Raw genomic sequence first — 16,815 nt, forward strand, 5'->3', positions numbered from 1 at the left:
GAATAAAAGCAGAGAAACAAAAGTTCAGTGAACCAGATTTTCAGCTAGATAGGTAAGATTCAGTTCCGTCCTTTCCATCCCCAACTCATTTCCCCTTCAAATTTCTACAGATCAACAGTGACCGATTGTTTGATCTCAACGGTTTTTTCATCTGTGCTTTTATAGTGCTGAGTTACAGAAGTGTGACTGGTAGTGTGGGGGTGGTCAACCAGGCAAAGTATAGAGAGAGAGAGAGGGGGAGAAAGCCCTTGTTGCGCAATACTCATAGTGGCTTACATGCAAAGTTAATAGTGAAATGGATACAGCGTATTTGAAAAACTATACAGTGACGTTGAATTTTTTGCTTTATTTCGATTTACATGTATATTTTACCAGTTAATAATATGTTTAATATGGTCAACATTCAGATATTTTTTGCACTATTTTTTAATTAAAGTATACATCCAAAGAAAATTCACGAAAGTGATGATTATAGACAAATTATATATGAATGGAAAGGTCTTGTCTTTTTATACACAAATATGTCACTAAAAAGTCTTATTGATGTCGTGGAAATGCAAGAAATGAAATTATTAGAAACCCTTCTCAGCCCCCCAGCCGCCCCCAGACAGCGATCAAATACAGTCGATAATAATGACGTCACATGATGATCAACTCACTCAGCCGCTCTCTAGCTCTGTGCAAGCCAGCAGTACACTGATGGCTGATTCACCTTCCTGGTCTCTACTTTTCTTCGAATTTACCGTTTTCTTCATGTATTGTGATATCCGAATTCTGTTTTCGACAACTTCAGACTATAAGGGAACCAGAACTGTGTTATTTTGCCCGGTTTTTATTGAATTGTGAACTGGAAAGATCGATTTTGTCCACTCGACAGTCTTCGTTGTGTTGCTCTACTATTATTACTAACTATTGAAAAACTCCAAGCTGCACGGTCCCATTCACTTGCTCCCGATGCATGTTTTATTGTTGCAGGTTACGCTGTTTGATCCAGTCAAAAGTCAAGGTAAGCATGTTTGGAAACTGTACTTGTTCTGACGATGCATTCAGGTCAGATGACAGATACAGATCTGATATAAGTTTAGAATCATGCATTTTGGCGTATACTATTAAAATTAAAAAGTCTTTATTTTAGAAATAATGTTTTTGCACAATTCCAGCAGATTTTTTCTTCAGATTTCTAAAACTGGTCAGGACTCAGCACAGGCAGGCGATTAAATTGTTTAGGAGCACTGGTATGGACCATGGCTGAAAATCTGCTGTTTCAGAGGAATGTTTAAGTTTTTATTATACACAGAATTGTATCACCATGATGCCGATGTCATGAAGCCAGACAAATTTTCAGCAGTGATTACCCTGATTCCTGGCCAAAATCACTCACACGTATTGCGAGGTTAGTATTAGTATACTAACCTCGCACCACGAACCGCGTTTGGCAGTGGATTTCTAACTAGTGGGTCGCGCGTGCTGGGATCTCACTTCTTGGGTCCACAACACACGACTTCTATGGCTTGAATTTTCTGTGCGCGGCGGCATGTAATGAACCCTTGGGTGGGCCAAAATTAGAGTCTGGTGTTTCTTTCTGATTAGAGTGTTGCTGCATATATGCATGCATAATGCCTTCAACAATGAAGATAAATGCAATCTTTGTAATGACACAGAGACTCAGAGAGCACCGTACCTCTAGTGATGTTCGTGTAGTCTCCACTTCACTACTGCTACAGCCTACACTACGCTACACACCTACCCGGGTAGGTGTGGCGTACATGACGGTACAGTAGTGTAGCGGTAGTGAAGTGGAGTGGGGCCTACATAAACATCACTTGAGGTAGAGCACCAGTGTTCTGAGTGGAACTTTTCAGGTGTCTTAACCTACTATCATTTGTTGTTGACCGGGAATTACATGCCACCGCACGTCATCAATCATCACGATAATTAAATTCATACTTGGATTTGATTATTTAAACTATTTCTTTTTTTCTCTCTTCTACACACAGATCTGCACACTTGCTGACTCTGGTGACTTCTTGTCTCTGCTTGCTACCTCAATCTGGGAGATTCCATCATGTCCTTTTACTATGATTTGGATATAGCCATTTTTTTCTTCTCTCTTTCCAGGACCTACGGTTTGCAAGTTGTGGACTGATAATGATACAAAAGAAAAATTTTCTTTATCAATCTTGGAAACAATTTTGAGCACAGTTTTGGAGAGAACTAAGAAATTTGACCTGGACAGGAATACAGCTTTTCAAAAATAATAACACACAATTTAAAACGAAAGAACAATTTTAATGTTACTAGGGCATTTTGCGAGAAATGTTATACTCAATCACACGTCCCAAATCAAGGGTAAGTCCTTTGATTAAACATGTAGTTGAATTGCGATTGCAACTCGACCTTATTACGCTTGAATTTGAATTTAAGACTTACGCTTGATTTGCAATTGAACATAAGTTTCTTGCAGTGCCCCATAATTATGTTTTGTTATCAGATATTTAACGTGCTGATTTTTCTCGAAAGTTATAATATATTTGTCCTTTTAAACGGTATTTGAATATGGGTACGCCTTTTATTTGTTTTCCACAATATTTATTGCATGTATGAACAGAAGTGAAATATTTATTGTGAAGCACTGTGAATGTTGTGTGCTGTTGTGTGATGGTTCATCATTTTTGTTATAAGACTGAAAGCCTGGTGGATGTGAGGAAGTGGCCTGGATGAAAGAAAAGTGAACATGTGTCCAATTACTGATTTGCATATTCTAAGACAATTTTGTTTCTGGATAAATTTTGCTATGCATTCCCTACATTAAGAGTAAAGGAGAAGTCCACGCAATCAAAAATTCATTTGAATTTAAAAGAAAAATAACAAGATATTGCAGGAAATTTCATAAAAACTTTGATTCAAATTTATATAATTACTATTTTAACAGTTCCGTAAATATAACCTATTGTGATCAGATGAAGAGTTTCCTATCGTCAAATCTGCAAAGAATAAAAAACAAAATGCCACAAAAAATAGAAACGAATGTGATGTGAGTGACAACTCTAATTTGCATATAATTGTTTTGTGTATATGACTGTTTTGAGTAAAAACAACAAGGGAAATTACTCTATTCAAATAATTTTTAGTTGATGTGGACTTGACTTTTAACTCTACCCCTCCCATCCCAAATAAGAGTAGAAATAATCTAATCAAGAACTTGAAAATCAAAAGCAGCAATTAAGAAGCAAGATTTGATAAATACAGGTCTGAATAGAATTTCACAAGAAAATAAAAAGAGAAAAAAAGATGGGTAGGGACGGGGAAGGAATAAAAAAAAAATGCCCAGAAAAAAAAATCTGAGTTTCGAACCAGGGTCCTCGCACATGACAAAACAATGGCCAACGCATTTGGCCACAGACCATTGCCCTACCGGAAAGGCATTTTTAAGATATATGAAATAAAGTCCGCTCGCCGCTGTTGCCTAATAATGCTTCGGCAATTCAACTGCAATTTCAGTCATTTCGCGATGGATATTGCCGTGTTTTTTTTGTGGTTCCTGACTTTGCTACTTAATGAAATTTCATAATTTTTGTTCAGTCATAAAGAAGAATGTCTATGCTTTATATTGATTATAATATTAATGTGACGCAAGTGTGATTTCTACGTGAAAATATGCTTTGTTTATTCACATATATTTCTTGAAGAAAAAAAAAAATTCTAAGCTAAATATCGGTTACCAAAATACGTTAAATGTGCACTTTTTTTTCACTGTTCAGTAAATTCAAACTTTTATCTATATAACAAGACCAATATTAAGAGCAATAAACAATTCTAAGAGCAAAAAACGCTGATTGGAAAGATCGTCTCCAATGGGCTGCTGTCAGCTCAGCTGCTCACTGCTCATTGTGTGACGTCACTCAGCTGGAGCTCGCAAGAGGACCGGTGGAAGGCAGAAATATGGCATGAAAATAAATCATTTTTGAGAGCTGATTTCTGCAAACTCTGATCACTATTTTGAAAAGTGAAGTTATATATCTGATTAGTAATACTTCCCCTTTACAATGATGACCACATAAAGTCATTATAAAATACTTTTGATTCTTCGGATGTATACTTTAAAGCATGATCTTGGACTTGCACGATAAATCTGCACATAAATTCACCACCGGATGATCAGTGCATGCTGCATTATCAAGTATGTAATTGGCAACATCATCATCTTTTGAACACCATCCAAGTCCGTTGATTGATATCTTGTGTAAAGTTCAACTGCAGTTTCTCTTTGTTTTTATTTTCATTCTCTGTAGAAAGGATCAAAGTCCAGCAGACCTGCACTACCAACCCGCACTGTTATAAAAAATTGAAGTTGTCCTCGTTGGTCATGTGACTGGTGCCTCATTCTCTGTATGTGGCAGGTCTCAGGGGGAGGTTGTTGACATTTTATGATGAAATGTACAAAAAGGCCCTTGAGATGTGTACATTACGTACATGGCAAACAGGATCTACTCCGAGCTAGATAGGTAAGATTCAGTTCCGTCTTTTCCATCCCCAAATCATTTCCTCTTCAAAGTTCTACAGTTCAACAGTGACCAATTGTTTGATCTCAAAGGTTTGTTCAGTTATATTTTTCTTTTATTTTTTTTGCTTGTTTAACTATTATGTACAATAATCTCAGTAGTTTGAATTAAAAAGAATGACAATGTTTATTCTTTTAATTATCTTTCTTCAGAATTAGCAGTTTCCAAGGGTTTGCAGATGGAGAGGATTCCTTGTGGTCTACGATCCTGTACCCCCACGTTTGATTTCCACATAATGGGATGGATATAATACTTGTATGCTGCATAGCAGACGCAAAGTGAGGAACATTGTCCGGTGGAAGGAAAATATAATAAAATACATTTTGCAAGGATTAATCAGGCACAATGTTCCGAAGACGTAGGAAGAAAGATGTGCAGAAGTCCCATCACCAAACCGATATCGATCCGAGGTCGAATTTCAAGCGAACAATGTCCATAGAATCATTGGATTCTGCCATGAGCGACGGGTCGTCGTTCGGTGTCGTCAACAAGCTGTCAGACACAAGGGACTTCAAACTAGCCAACATCTTCTGGCGTGCCAAACTCTCCTGCCATCCATTCTTCGTCGGTGACCCCCTGGTGACCTTTGGTGACCTGTGGCCGGAGGACGTGAAGGGCTTGATCTCCTGCTTCAAAGGAGCCGAGTTGCAGGATTCGGTGGTGGCGTGCTGTAAACTGGTGCTCAGATGTGGACCAATAAGAGTCTTGAGAGAACTCCTTGATCAAAGGATCATAAGTAAGTAGGACGGTAGATGATTGGTTAGAATGGCCTGCATTCACAAAGGTGGTTTTTAAAACCATGGTTAATGCAGATTTCCTGTATAAATCACGCTTATTCACCGCATATATTTAAAAAATATCCATAGCTGATGCGCGCTTTTGTAAAAGTGTGCCAAATTGACACCTGTTGTCATGGTTAAGTACGCTATTTTATTCATGAGTCCACTGTTTGAAGAGTGGACTCATTAATTCAAAACTGTGGACTCATTAATAAAATAGCGTACTTAACCAAGGCAACACACATCAATTTGGCGCACTGTGACAAAAGCGCGCATCAGCATTGGACATTTTGTAATATACGCGTTAAATAATTTATACAGGAAATCTGCATAAACCATGGGTTCAACCAATGATTTTAAAAACTACCTTTGTGAATTCGGGCCTATGTGCTTGTATTGAAAGTGTGAATGCTTTTACAGGGTGTCCCAGCAATAAAAGGAAACTGAGACTATCTTGTCATTTTCCTGCATCACAGGCAAAATTTCATTTACATCATTAAAAAGTTCAATTTTCTTGTATGTTTTTCATACCAAGAATGCTATGAAAGGAAAAATTAGGGGAAGATCATCTATTTCATCTAATTAAACTTCAGCTTCTCATGCAAGTTATACATGTATGTAGTGTGATAAAACTGAATACGCCTAGACCGTAAATAGTATAATGGAAAAATCTGGATTAAAAAATCTTTAAAAAAAATGAATGCAAATAAAAAAAATATATAACATTATAGATTTAATTTAGAGTAATCATCTTTAAAGTTTGAAGAGTTATAAATAGGATCTAATGAAAGCTACAGAAAAAAGTATAAAATTGATCTTTATTTGTATAATCTATTCTTAGGCCTATATTTTTTGGTTATAAATGCTAAAGTTTTGAGCCTTGTAAATGTTAATTTTGGTAATTCCATAAATATAGAAGTCTGATCCTTTATGTGTGGGACTTTCCTGAAATGGTTTATTTTTGTTTTCTATTCCATATGAAAGATTGTAATGTTATTATGTTTTGGGCACCTACGAAGTGAAGTAAGACTAGAGAAAAAATAGGGGTTGACTATTTTATGGAATTTTCCTCTATTAGTAGAGCGGATTAGCTCCAAAAATCACAACAATTGTGCAAATTTTGACTAAAGCATAAAACTTTCACAAGTATTAGTATATGCCATAAGATTTATTTTAAAGATGGGAGGTAAATTTATAAATGCCATTTTCGGCCGTTGCCATGGCAACGGATTAATTTCTCCAAAACAACATACATTCCCATATAAATGGTAAATAAACATGATATAGATGACCAAAATGATAATTTTCAGGCTCCCGATTGAAAACATATGAAATTTAGAAATATTCAAGATCATCAAGATAGTTCCAATTGGTCCGTTGCCATGGCAACGGCTTGTTTTTCCCCAGAAAAATAAAAATTTTGATTAAAAAAAGTTGTAGAATATGATATATCTTTAATTTCCCCTAATTTTACAGTGCTTAACAAAGATATTTTGGTTGCTAAATGTGTAAATTACATCTCAAGCCATTGCCATGGCAACCAAATAACATCTAATTTACAAAAATAACATGGTTGTCAAGACAATGGATAGGTGGAAAATACAATTGGAATTGACTTAATCTGTATGCTTAAGTTTTGACCCCCTCATTTGAACAAAAAATACAAAATTGTTCTGCAGGAGTTCTTTATAAAGATAAAATATTATGTTGCTTTGGAAATGCTTGAATTAGATTTAAAAAGGAACAATTTTACAAAGGGCCCGTTGCCATGGCAACAGCTTATTTCCCTCTAGAAAGGTAAAAATATTGATAAAAATGAGGAATACATGTACGGTATGATCATCATTCAATTTTCCCTAATTTAAAGGTACTAATCGAGATATGTTTGTGATTAAATTTATAAATATAACATCTTAAGCCATTGCCATGGCAACCAAATCTAATTTTTTTTTTAAAGTGGATGATAAGGTTAAAAACAGGTGAAAGATACAATGAATATTAACTTAATGTGCATTCGTAAGGTCTGACCTACTCAACTAATTTAGGGGAAAATAATACAGTCAGTGTTCTGCATGAACTAATTAAAATGATAAACATTGATGTTGCCTTGGTAATACTTTTATGTCATGTGTTTAAAAAATATCATATACCGGTATATAAGCATTTCATTCTTTTTCATCTTGAACCTCCACCCATCTGTTTAAAAGCCCTGGAAAATAATGTTTTTATTTAATAACAATATACACAAATTGCGAGGGAAACAAACTGATTGATGGCATACTGTAATCATCACTATAATCATCATTATCAAACTTTTCATTTTTTCATCATCATTATTACAATTTTTCTACCCTGAATTGTTGGGGGGATGATAATACAGGCCATCCCCCCCACTTGAAATATTGGGGGGGATATATCCCCCCCATCCCCCCCGTGATCGACACCCATGCTTACGCATATTAAGTTAATTTTATTGTATTTTCCACCTGTCCATTATCTTGTCAGCCATGTTATTTTTGGTAAATTAAATGTTATTTTATTGCCGTGGTAATGCCTTAAGATGTTATTTATACATGAAACAACAGAGATGTACGTGTATGTTTGGCACCCTAAACTTAGTAGAATTGAATGAAAAATAAGATTCTACAAGGTATTCTTTATCAAAGATGGTATTTTAGGGGGAATAAAGTGACCCGTTGCCATGGGAACAGAACACACATTTGTAAACATTGATATCAATAAATTCAAGCATTACCAAGGCAACATCAGTTTTTATCATGCTAATGAACTCATGCGGAACACTTACTGTATTTTTTGTTCAAAACTTAATGACTGGTCAAAGTCAAACCTTATGTAGATTAAGTAAATCTTTACTTTACATTCCACCTGTCCATTATCATTACAACTGTGTTAGTTTGTTTCAAAAATTAAAAATATATCTTAATTGGTTGCCATGGCAATGGCTGAAGATGTCATTTATTTATTAACAGCAAGCATATATATGCTTAGCTCCCTAACATTGGGGCAAATGAAATAAAAATCAGATTTTATTTTTTGTTTGTTTATCAAAGATGATACTTTTCTGGGGGGAATGAGCTGTTGCCATGGCAACGGGACATTTGAAACACTAATATTTATCATTAAATTCAAGTATTACCAAGGCAACATACATGTAATTTTATTATTCTGATGAACTCATACAGAACTCTTACTGAAATTTTTGTTCAAAATTAAATGACCGGCCAAATCTTTCGCATATTGAGTTATTTGTATGTATTTCCACCTGTCCAAAATCTTGTCATCCAAATCATTATTTTTTAGTATTAGATATTATCTGGTTGCCATGGCAATAGCTTCAGATGTTATTTATACATTTTGCATCAAACATATCGATGTTTAGCACACAAAGATTAGGGGAAATGCAAGAAAAATCAGATTCTGCAGTCCCTTTTTTAATCAAAACTTGTACTAAATGATCTGTTGCTATGGCAACAGGCCATTTTGAAATTGATATTTATTGTTGAATGCAAGTATTACCAAGGCAACATCAATGTTTATCATTCTAATTTAGTTCATGCAGAACACTGACTGTATTATTTTCCCCTAAATTAATTGAGTAGGTCAAACGTTACGCATATGTACATGTTAATTTTTATTGTATTGTTCACCTGTTCATAAGCTTATCATGTATGTTTTTTTTTTATTAGATGTTATCTGGTTGCCATGGCAATGGCTTAAGATGTTATATTTATAAAATTTAGTCACAAACATATCTCGATTAGTACCTTGAAATTAGGGGAAATGGAATGATGATCATACTGTACATGTATTTTACATTTTTATCAATATTTTTACTTTTCTAGAGGGAAATAAGATGTTGCCATGGCAACGGGTCCTTTGCAAAATTGTTTCTTTTTAAATTTAATTCAAGCTTTACCAAGGCAACATTAATTTTTATCTTTATAAAGAACTCCTGCAGAACACTTTCTGTATTTTTTGTTCAAATGAGGGGGTCAAATCTTAAGCATACAGATTAAGTTAATTCCACTTGTATTTTCCACCTGTCCATTGTCTTGTCAAACATGTTATTTTTGTAAATTAGATGTTATTTGGTTGCCATGGCAATGGCTTGAGATGTAATTTACACATTTAGCAACCAAATATCTTCGATAAGCACTGTAAAGTTAGGGGAAATTAAAGATAAATCATATTCTACAACGTTTTTTTAATCAAAATTTTTACTTTTCTGGGGAAAAACAAGCCGTTGCCATGGCAACGGACCAATTGGAACTTTCTTGATGATCTTGAATATTTCTAAATTTCATATGTATTCAATTGGGAGCCTGAAAATTATCATTTTGGTCATCTATATCATGTTTATTTACCATTTACATGGGAATGCATGTTATTTTGGAGAAATTAATCCGTTGCTATGGCAACGGCCGAAAATGGCATTTATAAATTTACCTCCCATCTTTAAAATAAATCTTACGGCATATACTAATACTTGTGAAAGTTTCATGCTTTAGTCATAATTTGCACAATTGTTCGGCTAATCCGCTCTACTATATGTCATTATTTTGACAATCCAAATGAATAATTAAGCCTGATCTTATTTGTGTGGGACCTTCTTAAAATGATTTCTCTTAGTTTTCTAGCCCACATGAAAGATTGTAATACTATTATGTTTTGAGTACTCTAGAAGTGAATTAAGACTGGAGAAATTGGGGGTCAGCCTCAAAAAGGTTGATCATTTAATGGAATTTTCCTGCATGTCATCATTATTACCAGATATAGATCAGCGACTAGAAGGAGGAATGAATCTACTTCACTACGCTGTTCTATCATGTAATGATGAGGCTGTATCGTTCCTGTGCAGTAAAGGTGCCCCTATCAAGCAGCAGGATAAATTGGGTAAGTCTGAAAAAAAAAGAGCAAATAATGCACAGGTACGAAGGTGTCAGTGGCAATGCAGCTCGAGGGTATATACAATATGTGCCAAGCATGAGGGGCTTGCACTAAAAGTCCTTTTACATTATATCGCAAATACCTGAAATGCTTCGATGCCTCTAAAATTATTGGAGGGCAATATTTTGATGCTATCGAAATTAAACTGTACCCGGTACTGAAAAAATATTGAATATTCGATCACGGTTTTATGATTATGTTGATATATCAGGGTAACATGATGTGACCAAATGTCGATTATGAAAAGTTATTAGTAACCACTCAGAGTTTCTTAGATTTGTTGATTTGAGATATCCATTACTTAAACTTATTTCTTTATCACATTTTTTTTTTTTTGGGGGGGGGGAGGTCACGTATGGAACTTGATTTTGAGTGTGTATTTGACTGTATTGTTTGTTTTCTCATCGTTACAAAGTTTAATTATCATCTTAATCAAACAAACCTATTGACTAATACAGGGAATTGATATGCGTATCCAACATGTACGTGCAGTACATGCAAGATAAAATGTGTGCAACAGAGTTTTGTTTATTTACACTTACGTCATTAGTGACTGAATTTATTCAACCTTTTTAATATTTTTGGTCAGATGATCTGCATCTTGAGTTAATGAGGTGTTAGTTTAAATATGGACTGGATAATTAAATTCGCTTTATAACACAAGGGAAACCTTGAATGATGCATATGGGGGAAACCCACAAACTTGTGGATAACTAAGTTGTTTAATAATAATACTACAGATTTTTCTGGCCACAAACTGATGCACTGGGGCTACTAAAAAAACACATTTGTACTGTGATCTCTATCATTTCATGCATTAAAATTGATATCATTATCAACAATTATAGAAATGTGTATAAGTAATTCTACAATTGATGTCATGTATATCCCTATGAACTTGCTAATGTATGTAAAATTTGCTTTGTTGGTGATAATTATACTTGTTTATATAGTGCTTAACACTTATTTTATCAGGGGGGTGTTTCATAAAGCTGTTCGTAAGTTAAGAGCGACTTTAAGAACGACTGGTGATCATTTCTTGTGGTAAACGGTATATTCATTGGCGATGGTTATGTGCGCAAGAAAGGATCACCAGTCGTTCTTAAAGTCGCTCTTAACTTACGAACAGCTTTATGAAACGGCCCCCAGAAGTGCAAAGACTGCTAAAACTGCAAATTGAACAAACTGCACCAGAATAGTTTAACCCTGATTGGCTGTCAGAAGGTGATGTTAAACCTGAAATAATAATACGAAACTCTTATAACCCCATTGTGTAACAAGGACCTTTTATGTCAGGATATTATAATGGTTCCATTTAAAATCATTTGTTGAATAACATACACACTGATTTCCTCTCCTTGGCACCACTGTTCTGAATAAACAGGAAATATACTTTCCTCTTTCTAATTGAATGACATTAAGTATAACCTTATTAACTTTGTATTTTAACATTCATTTTTGGCAAGCAATCCCATTCTATCAATAGGTCATTTTTGAAAACTTTTTGTTCTGTTTTGTTTTGGATTATTTCCAATTGTTACAAAACAAAATAATGAAATGAGAGATCTATATAATTCTTTTTTTTTTTTTAGTGTAATAAAGTCACCGGGAGAGAGAAACCTTTTTTCTCCATAAAGTTTTCAAGGTTTTAAGGAAATTATTGACTCAGCCCCCCTCCTGGGTGTGTGTGTGTGAGAGAGAGAGAGGGGGGGGGGGTACTTACATTTGGTGATGTTATTCAGGGGTAAAACCAGGCCTAAGAAGTATGTACTAAACAAGAATTTTATTCTATAATTTTATGGAATGCTATGTTTTATTTTCCACACTCATTTCCATATAATAAAAAGACTATTTAATGAATTGAATTCATACGCACACTTTACTTGTTACTTCTCATTTTGATTTTCATGGCAAATTATTATTATTTTTTTACTTTTTCATCGCTGTGTAAAATAAATAGGTATTCAGGGTCTGTGGAACGGTTTTGAAAGTGGAGGTTGGGGGCTGACCATTAAAAAAAATTCAATCGTGGTATTGACAACAGGTTCTCAAAGAAGCCTTGCTTAATTGTAGAGTCAAAATTCTGAGAATAAAAAACGGTTGCTTCAAAATTTGAGTTTCCTTTTTACTCTCTATTAATGTTTTATGAAGAAATTGATCAAGCTTTATAGCAAGCAATATTTCTTAAAATAATTTCTATTGGATAAGCATACATGTATTAAATGTACATATGTAATTGGGTAAATGGCCTGAGGGCAATATTCATAGTTGATTAATATTGCTAATGGCAGGAGGACCTGATAACTTAACTTTTAATATGCCAAAATGTGTTATCCCAAAATATCAATGTGTGCAAGACTTCACTGCTCATGAAGATACAGTTTAGTGGAAAAAGTTTTTTTTTTTTTTTTTTTTTTGGGGGGGGGGTATTCACTCAAGCATGAATGCAAATGGCCTCGCATAGAGCAAAAGGTGATTGGAGACAAATAGTAAATAGACATGACAATTGTGAGCGCTTTTGTATTTTGCTTGTTTGTGAAAGAGTGGAACTTCTACATTTTATTCACCAAGAAAATCAGACTTTAATTACAATTACACCTCTCTTTTGCAGTATACAAAACTTTTTTTTTTACTCAAAGCATGTAAAATAATATAAGCCAATATATGGCTTACCTATTTGTGTTTAATAGGTAAAGGTTATTATATACATAATGAGCTTTTTTAAATGAAAAATATGATACATCAGTATTTTGATGAAAAATTAATTCAATTAATAAAAAATAGTTGAAATTCTGGTTTGGAAATTAACAACAGAAATAAGTTCCAATTGTTTATCATGCTTTGAGTGTTTATAGATATAGTTGTTTTTGTTTGTAAAAATAGAAGACTAGAATGGAAAAATTTCAAAGAAAGTTAATTACGGCCCTTTATTACTCTTTTGAAAGCACTTAAATGCCTTTGGACTAAAGAAATTATATAAACAGTTAACACTTTTAAGAGGTATAAATGCCATGTTTGCAAGCATGTTAACTGGTCTAAAAAGTGTTCCTACATGTAGAGGTGATTATATTGCTGACTTAACCCTTTGGCTCCGAAAATTAGGTCATCCATGTGCAAAGTCAATGGGATTTGAAAAATTCAGTAGTCAACGGGCTAAGTCAGGTCAAATAGCAGTGTCCTCATTATAAAATTTTCCCATTCTCATTGCTCAAGGTCGAACCGCAGACCAGGTGTGTTTCTGTTCCAGGACCAGGCGATGCTTGCCCACCCGTTACCATGGCAGCTCGTTCCGCAAGAGGCTAGGTTCCTTCCATGATAAGAAGGTCATCTTTGAGAACGTCCAGTACGCTGACCGGTTCAATGACCTTCAGATTCAGATCCAGACCATGGATTTTGATGTCAATCATGACAAAGATCAGAGAGGGAATCTTCTGTTACATGCCGCGGTCAAAGGAGGTAAAGCTATCATAGCGCATATTCTAGTGTATGGAGCAGACTGTAAAGTGTATAATGTATAGTGTAATGTGAACAGTGTATACTTAAATGGTGTAAAGTGTAAGTATGATAGTATATAGTGTAAAGTGGATGTGTATACAGTAAATAACGAAAAATTATAGTGTGTATAAAGTGTATAGGATTTTTTTTTAGGCCTGCTCGATTGTTGGCCTTTATATTGAACTTGAAAGGAAATTTATTGAAGGTTAGTTGAAATTAAGATAAAGAAGTATATATTAATGAGGATAGTTATTTTGTTCAAATTCAATGTTTAATTTTCTAGTTAATATAAAAATTTGCAACATTTACAAATTAAATTGATATGAATCCCTTGAGAACTCTGTAAAAGAGAAAACAAATGAGCCTAAGTCAAGAGTCAGAGTTCAGATGTAAATGAAAATGTAGCCTATAATCTACATGTAGGTGGGGGCTGCAACTATATCTTTGCTGTTACGCTATATGTGAGGAATATGTCTGATGCGACGAGACGAGGGTTGGTGTGAAGCAACAACAGCCGCTACCCTCTCGTCTTGCTTTTGATACATGTGATTGTTTTCTTTTTATCAAGTATGGTGTAGTGCAGGCTTTTCGTATGAAAAATTGTTACTGGACATTTTTTATAAAAAGGAAGCAACGATTCAAGCAACACAGGAGTGCATGAGTGGTGGATGCGAGCAGCCACTCTAGTCTCGCCACATTAGACTTATGGCTTACATTTCACATAACGGCATCATTCTTATAAAAGCAGAGACAAAATTTGCAGCCCCTGCCTAAATTATATGCTAACGAAAATGTTGAATAAATTGAAATTGTTATCACTACAGAGAGAGACCCATTATTCTACTGAAATATGTATGATTTCACACAAAATTAGCAGTGGTTCTAGTTTTGAAATCATGTTGCTGAGTTTCATTCAGTTTCATTTTACATAATCTATAGAATAATGAAGTAATGGTGAGGGAGGGACTCGCAGAAAAGTGATAACTCTACGTTAATATCCATTTGATAATCTGTATTACATTCATCATGTGATAAAGTTTTACTTTCTTTTTCCTGAACAAGAGTCAATTAGGATATATAAACATTTAATAGATAAACATTGATCATATGATCATTACCATCGATCAAAGATTAATCGGCTAATGATATCTTGGTCACAAATCATTCTTCCTTGACAGAAAACTGGCAATTTTGATATGGCTGATGTTCTTTTTTTATGGTTCTTATTACTGTTGTTGTTATTGTTTAAATCATTGCTGCTGCTGTTGTTTATCTTTCATATTGTCTTCATTTTTTTCTTTCTTGTCCTTTTCCTTCTCTTTCTTCCTTTAATCAATAATAATAATTTTTCATCATAATCATCATCATTTTCATTTTCATCATCGTCACCACCACCACCACCACCACCACTACCACTCCCTACTACCACCTTTATCAGGAGACACTACTGTGACCGGGGTGGGGGGGGGGGGGCTTTTGGTCTGCTCTTTCCTACCAGAGCCATGCTCTGCCAGAGTTTTGGAGTCTGTTAACCCCAAAGCCAGATCTTGCATCCTTCACAAGACGGGGCTCGTGTAGTGACCCGAGAAAAATACGAAGACCACCAGGATCACCATCATCATCATTTCATGTCAATAGGATAACAGTATTTAAATACTGTTGTTCGGGCTACCCTGTTGCTTGCATGTAAATACAAAATAAATGACAGTTGAAAAAAAAAAAAATGAAATTGATCAACACGCATCTCATATTAATTCATGAACATAATTTGATTTCCATTTATTTGAGTTTCATGATTTATTTCGAGTTTTGGGGTTTCTTTGTCAGCAGAATTTTACCGCACGGTGAATATTCTTGTTTTTCCCAGGGCTCCCTCAGCTGTCGTTGATTTTGAATCTAGTTCAGGTTCATGGTGCTAACGTCGAAGCAACGAACCGGAAGGGAATGACCCCTCTCTGTCTTGCGGCTCAGATTGGACTTGAGGTCATAGTCGAGGTGAAGCTTGTTTCATATCGCTTTCATTTACGGCCTGAAAGAATTGTTGCGTAGCCCACATAAGCCCCAAATCTGAAACTTTGGTGTGTCGGTTTTCCTTTCTTTATTAGTGCCTTTGCTGCTGTGCTGATCAGTATATGAAACCGCAAAAAAAAACCTACAAAATCACAAATTTTGTCAATTTTGCATTGCATGTTTCTCTGTGTATTTTGCTATCTGATTATTATTACCAGTGACTTGATCAAAAGAGTCTCTATGATTAAAGGGTCCAGTTTCTTATAGACTTTTTATGATTACAAATGCACAATTTCTATAACAAACAAATTTACCATAAACCAATCAGATTGAAGAATTTCAGTCGCTTTTTTAAAACCGTTATTGCCAATTTGTTTTGACAAGTTTTATGAAATGGGCCCAAGGTCATTTTTATCTTCACTCACTCAATTTGTAATTGATTGTAAACTGTAATTCAATTTGTAATTCATTGTAAATGTTTTGTACTTGAACAGATCTTGATTTGTGTAATTGGTGCTAACCCGGATACAAGAAATAATGTGAACGGATGGACCGCATTGCACTATGCAGCCCAGAAGAATCATGTGAACGTCATTGAGTAAGTTTGAAATGGGGTTGAGTTGGCCTTACTCACGGGCAAAGGTGCTGTGGACGGAAATTGAACCCCCGACTTTCACGTGTCCAGTCGGTGACATAGGGTTAGAGTTAGGATTGTAATAAAGTTTTTGGTACAGAATGATGTAAAGATAAAGATTAGGGTTTATTTAGTTTTGGAGGTTAAACCTCATGTGTGGTTCAATGTGCAGATTTTCCATCAGAGCAATAATCGCCAGAGCAAATGTTATCGAACCGTCCGGTCAGGTGTCTTAGACTATTCGACCACGGTACCTCCCCCTCCAGTGCATCAGTTAATTGGGAACTCAGAATGATGTAGCAAATGTCATATGCCAAGCAGATGAGCTTGGAAGCGATTGTGAGAATGCTCCCCATGGAGTGGAGAA

General features: G+C 34.9%; 1 protein-coding gene across 4 annotated transcripts in view; it reads left to right on the forward strand.

Annotated features, from left to right (window-relative positions):
* The window catches only part of LOC129262178 (uncharacterized), a 41,768-nt gene continuing 24,953 nt past the window's right edge, over nucleotides 1–16,815 (forward strand). For 2 of the 4 annotated variants that reach the window (XM_064102068.1, XM_064102080.1), the window contains exons 1-7: nucleotides 1–52; nucleotides 4,293–4,505; nucleotides 4,715–5,298; nucleotides 10,133–10,255; nucleotides 13,523–13,765; nucleotides 15,672–15,799; nucleotides 16,309–16,412. In XM_064102068.1, the coding sequence (XP_063958138.1) occupies nucleotides 4,908–5,298; nucleotides 10,133–10,255; nucleotides 13,523–13,765; nucleotides 15,672–15,799; nucleotides 16,309–16,412 (989 nt within the window). In that variant the 5' untranslated portion in view covers nucleotides 1–52; nucleotides 4,293–4,505; nucleotides 4,715–4,907. Of the gene's footprint in view, nucleotides 53–4,292; nucleotides 4,595–4,714; nucleotides 5,299–10,132; nucleotides 10,256–13,522; nucleotides 13,766–15,671; nucleotides 15,800–16,308; nucleotides 16,413–16,815 lie in introns of those variants that run through there. The other 2 variants (XM_064102072.1, XM_064102088.1) reach the window with 1 other exon arrangement.

This window comes from Lytechinus pictus, chromosome 1, assembly GCF_037042905.1.
Source record: "Lytechinus pictus isolate F3 Inbred chromosome 1, Lp3.0, whole genome shotgun sequence".
Taxonomy (NCBI): Eukaryota; Metazoa; Echinodermata; class Echinoidea; order Temnopleuroida; family Toxopneustidae; genus Lytechinus; species Lytechinus pictus.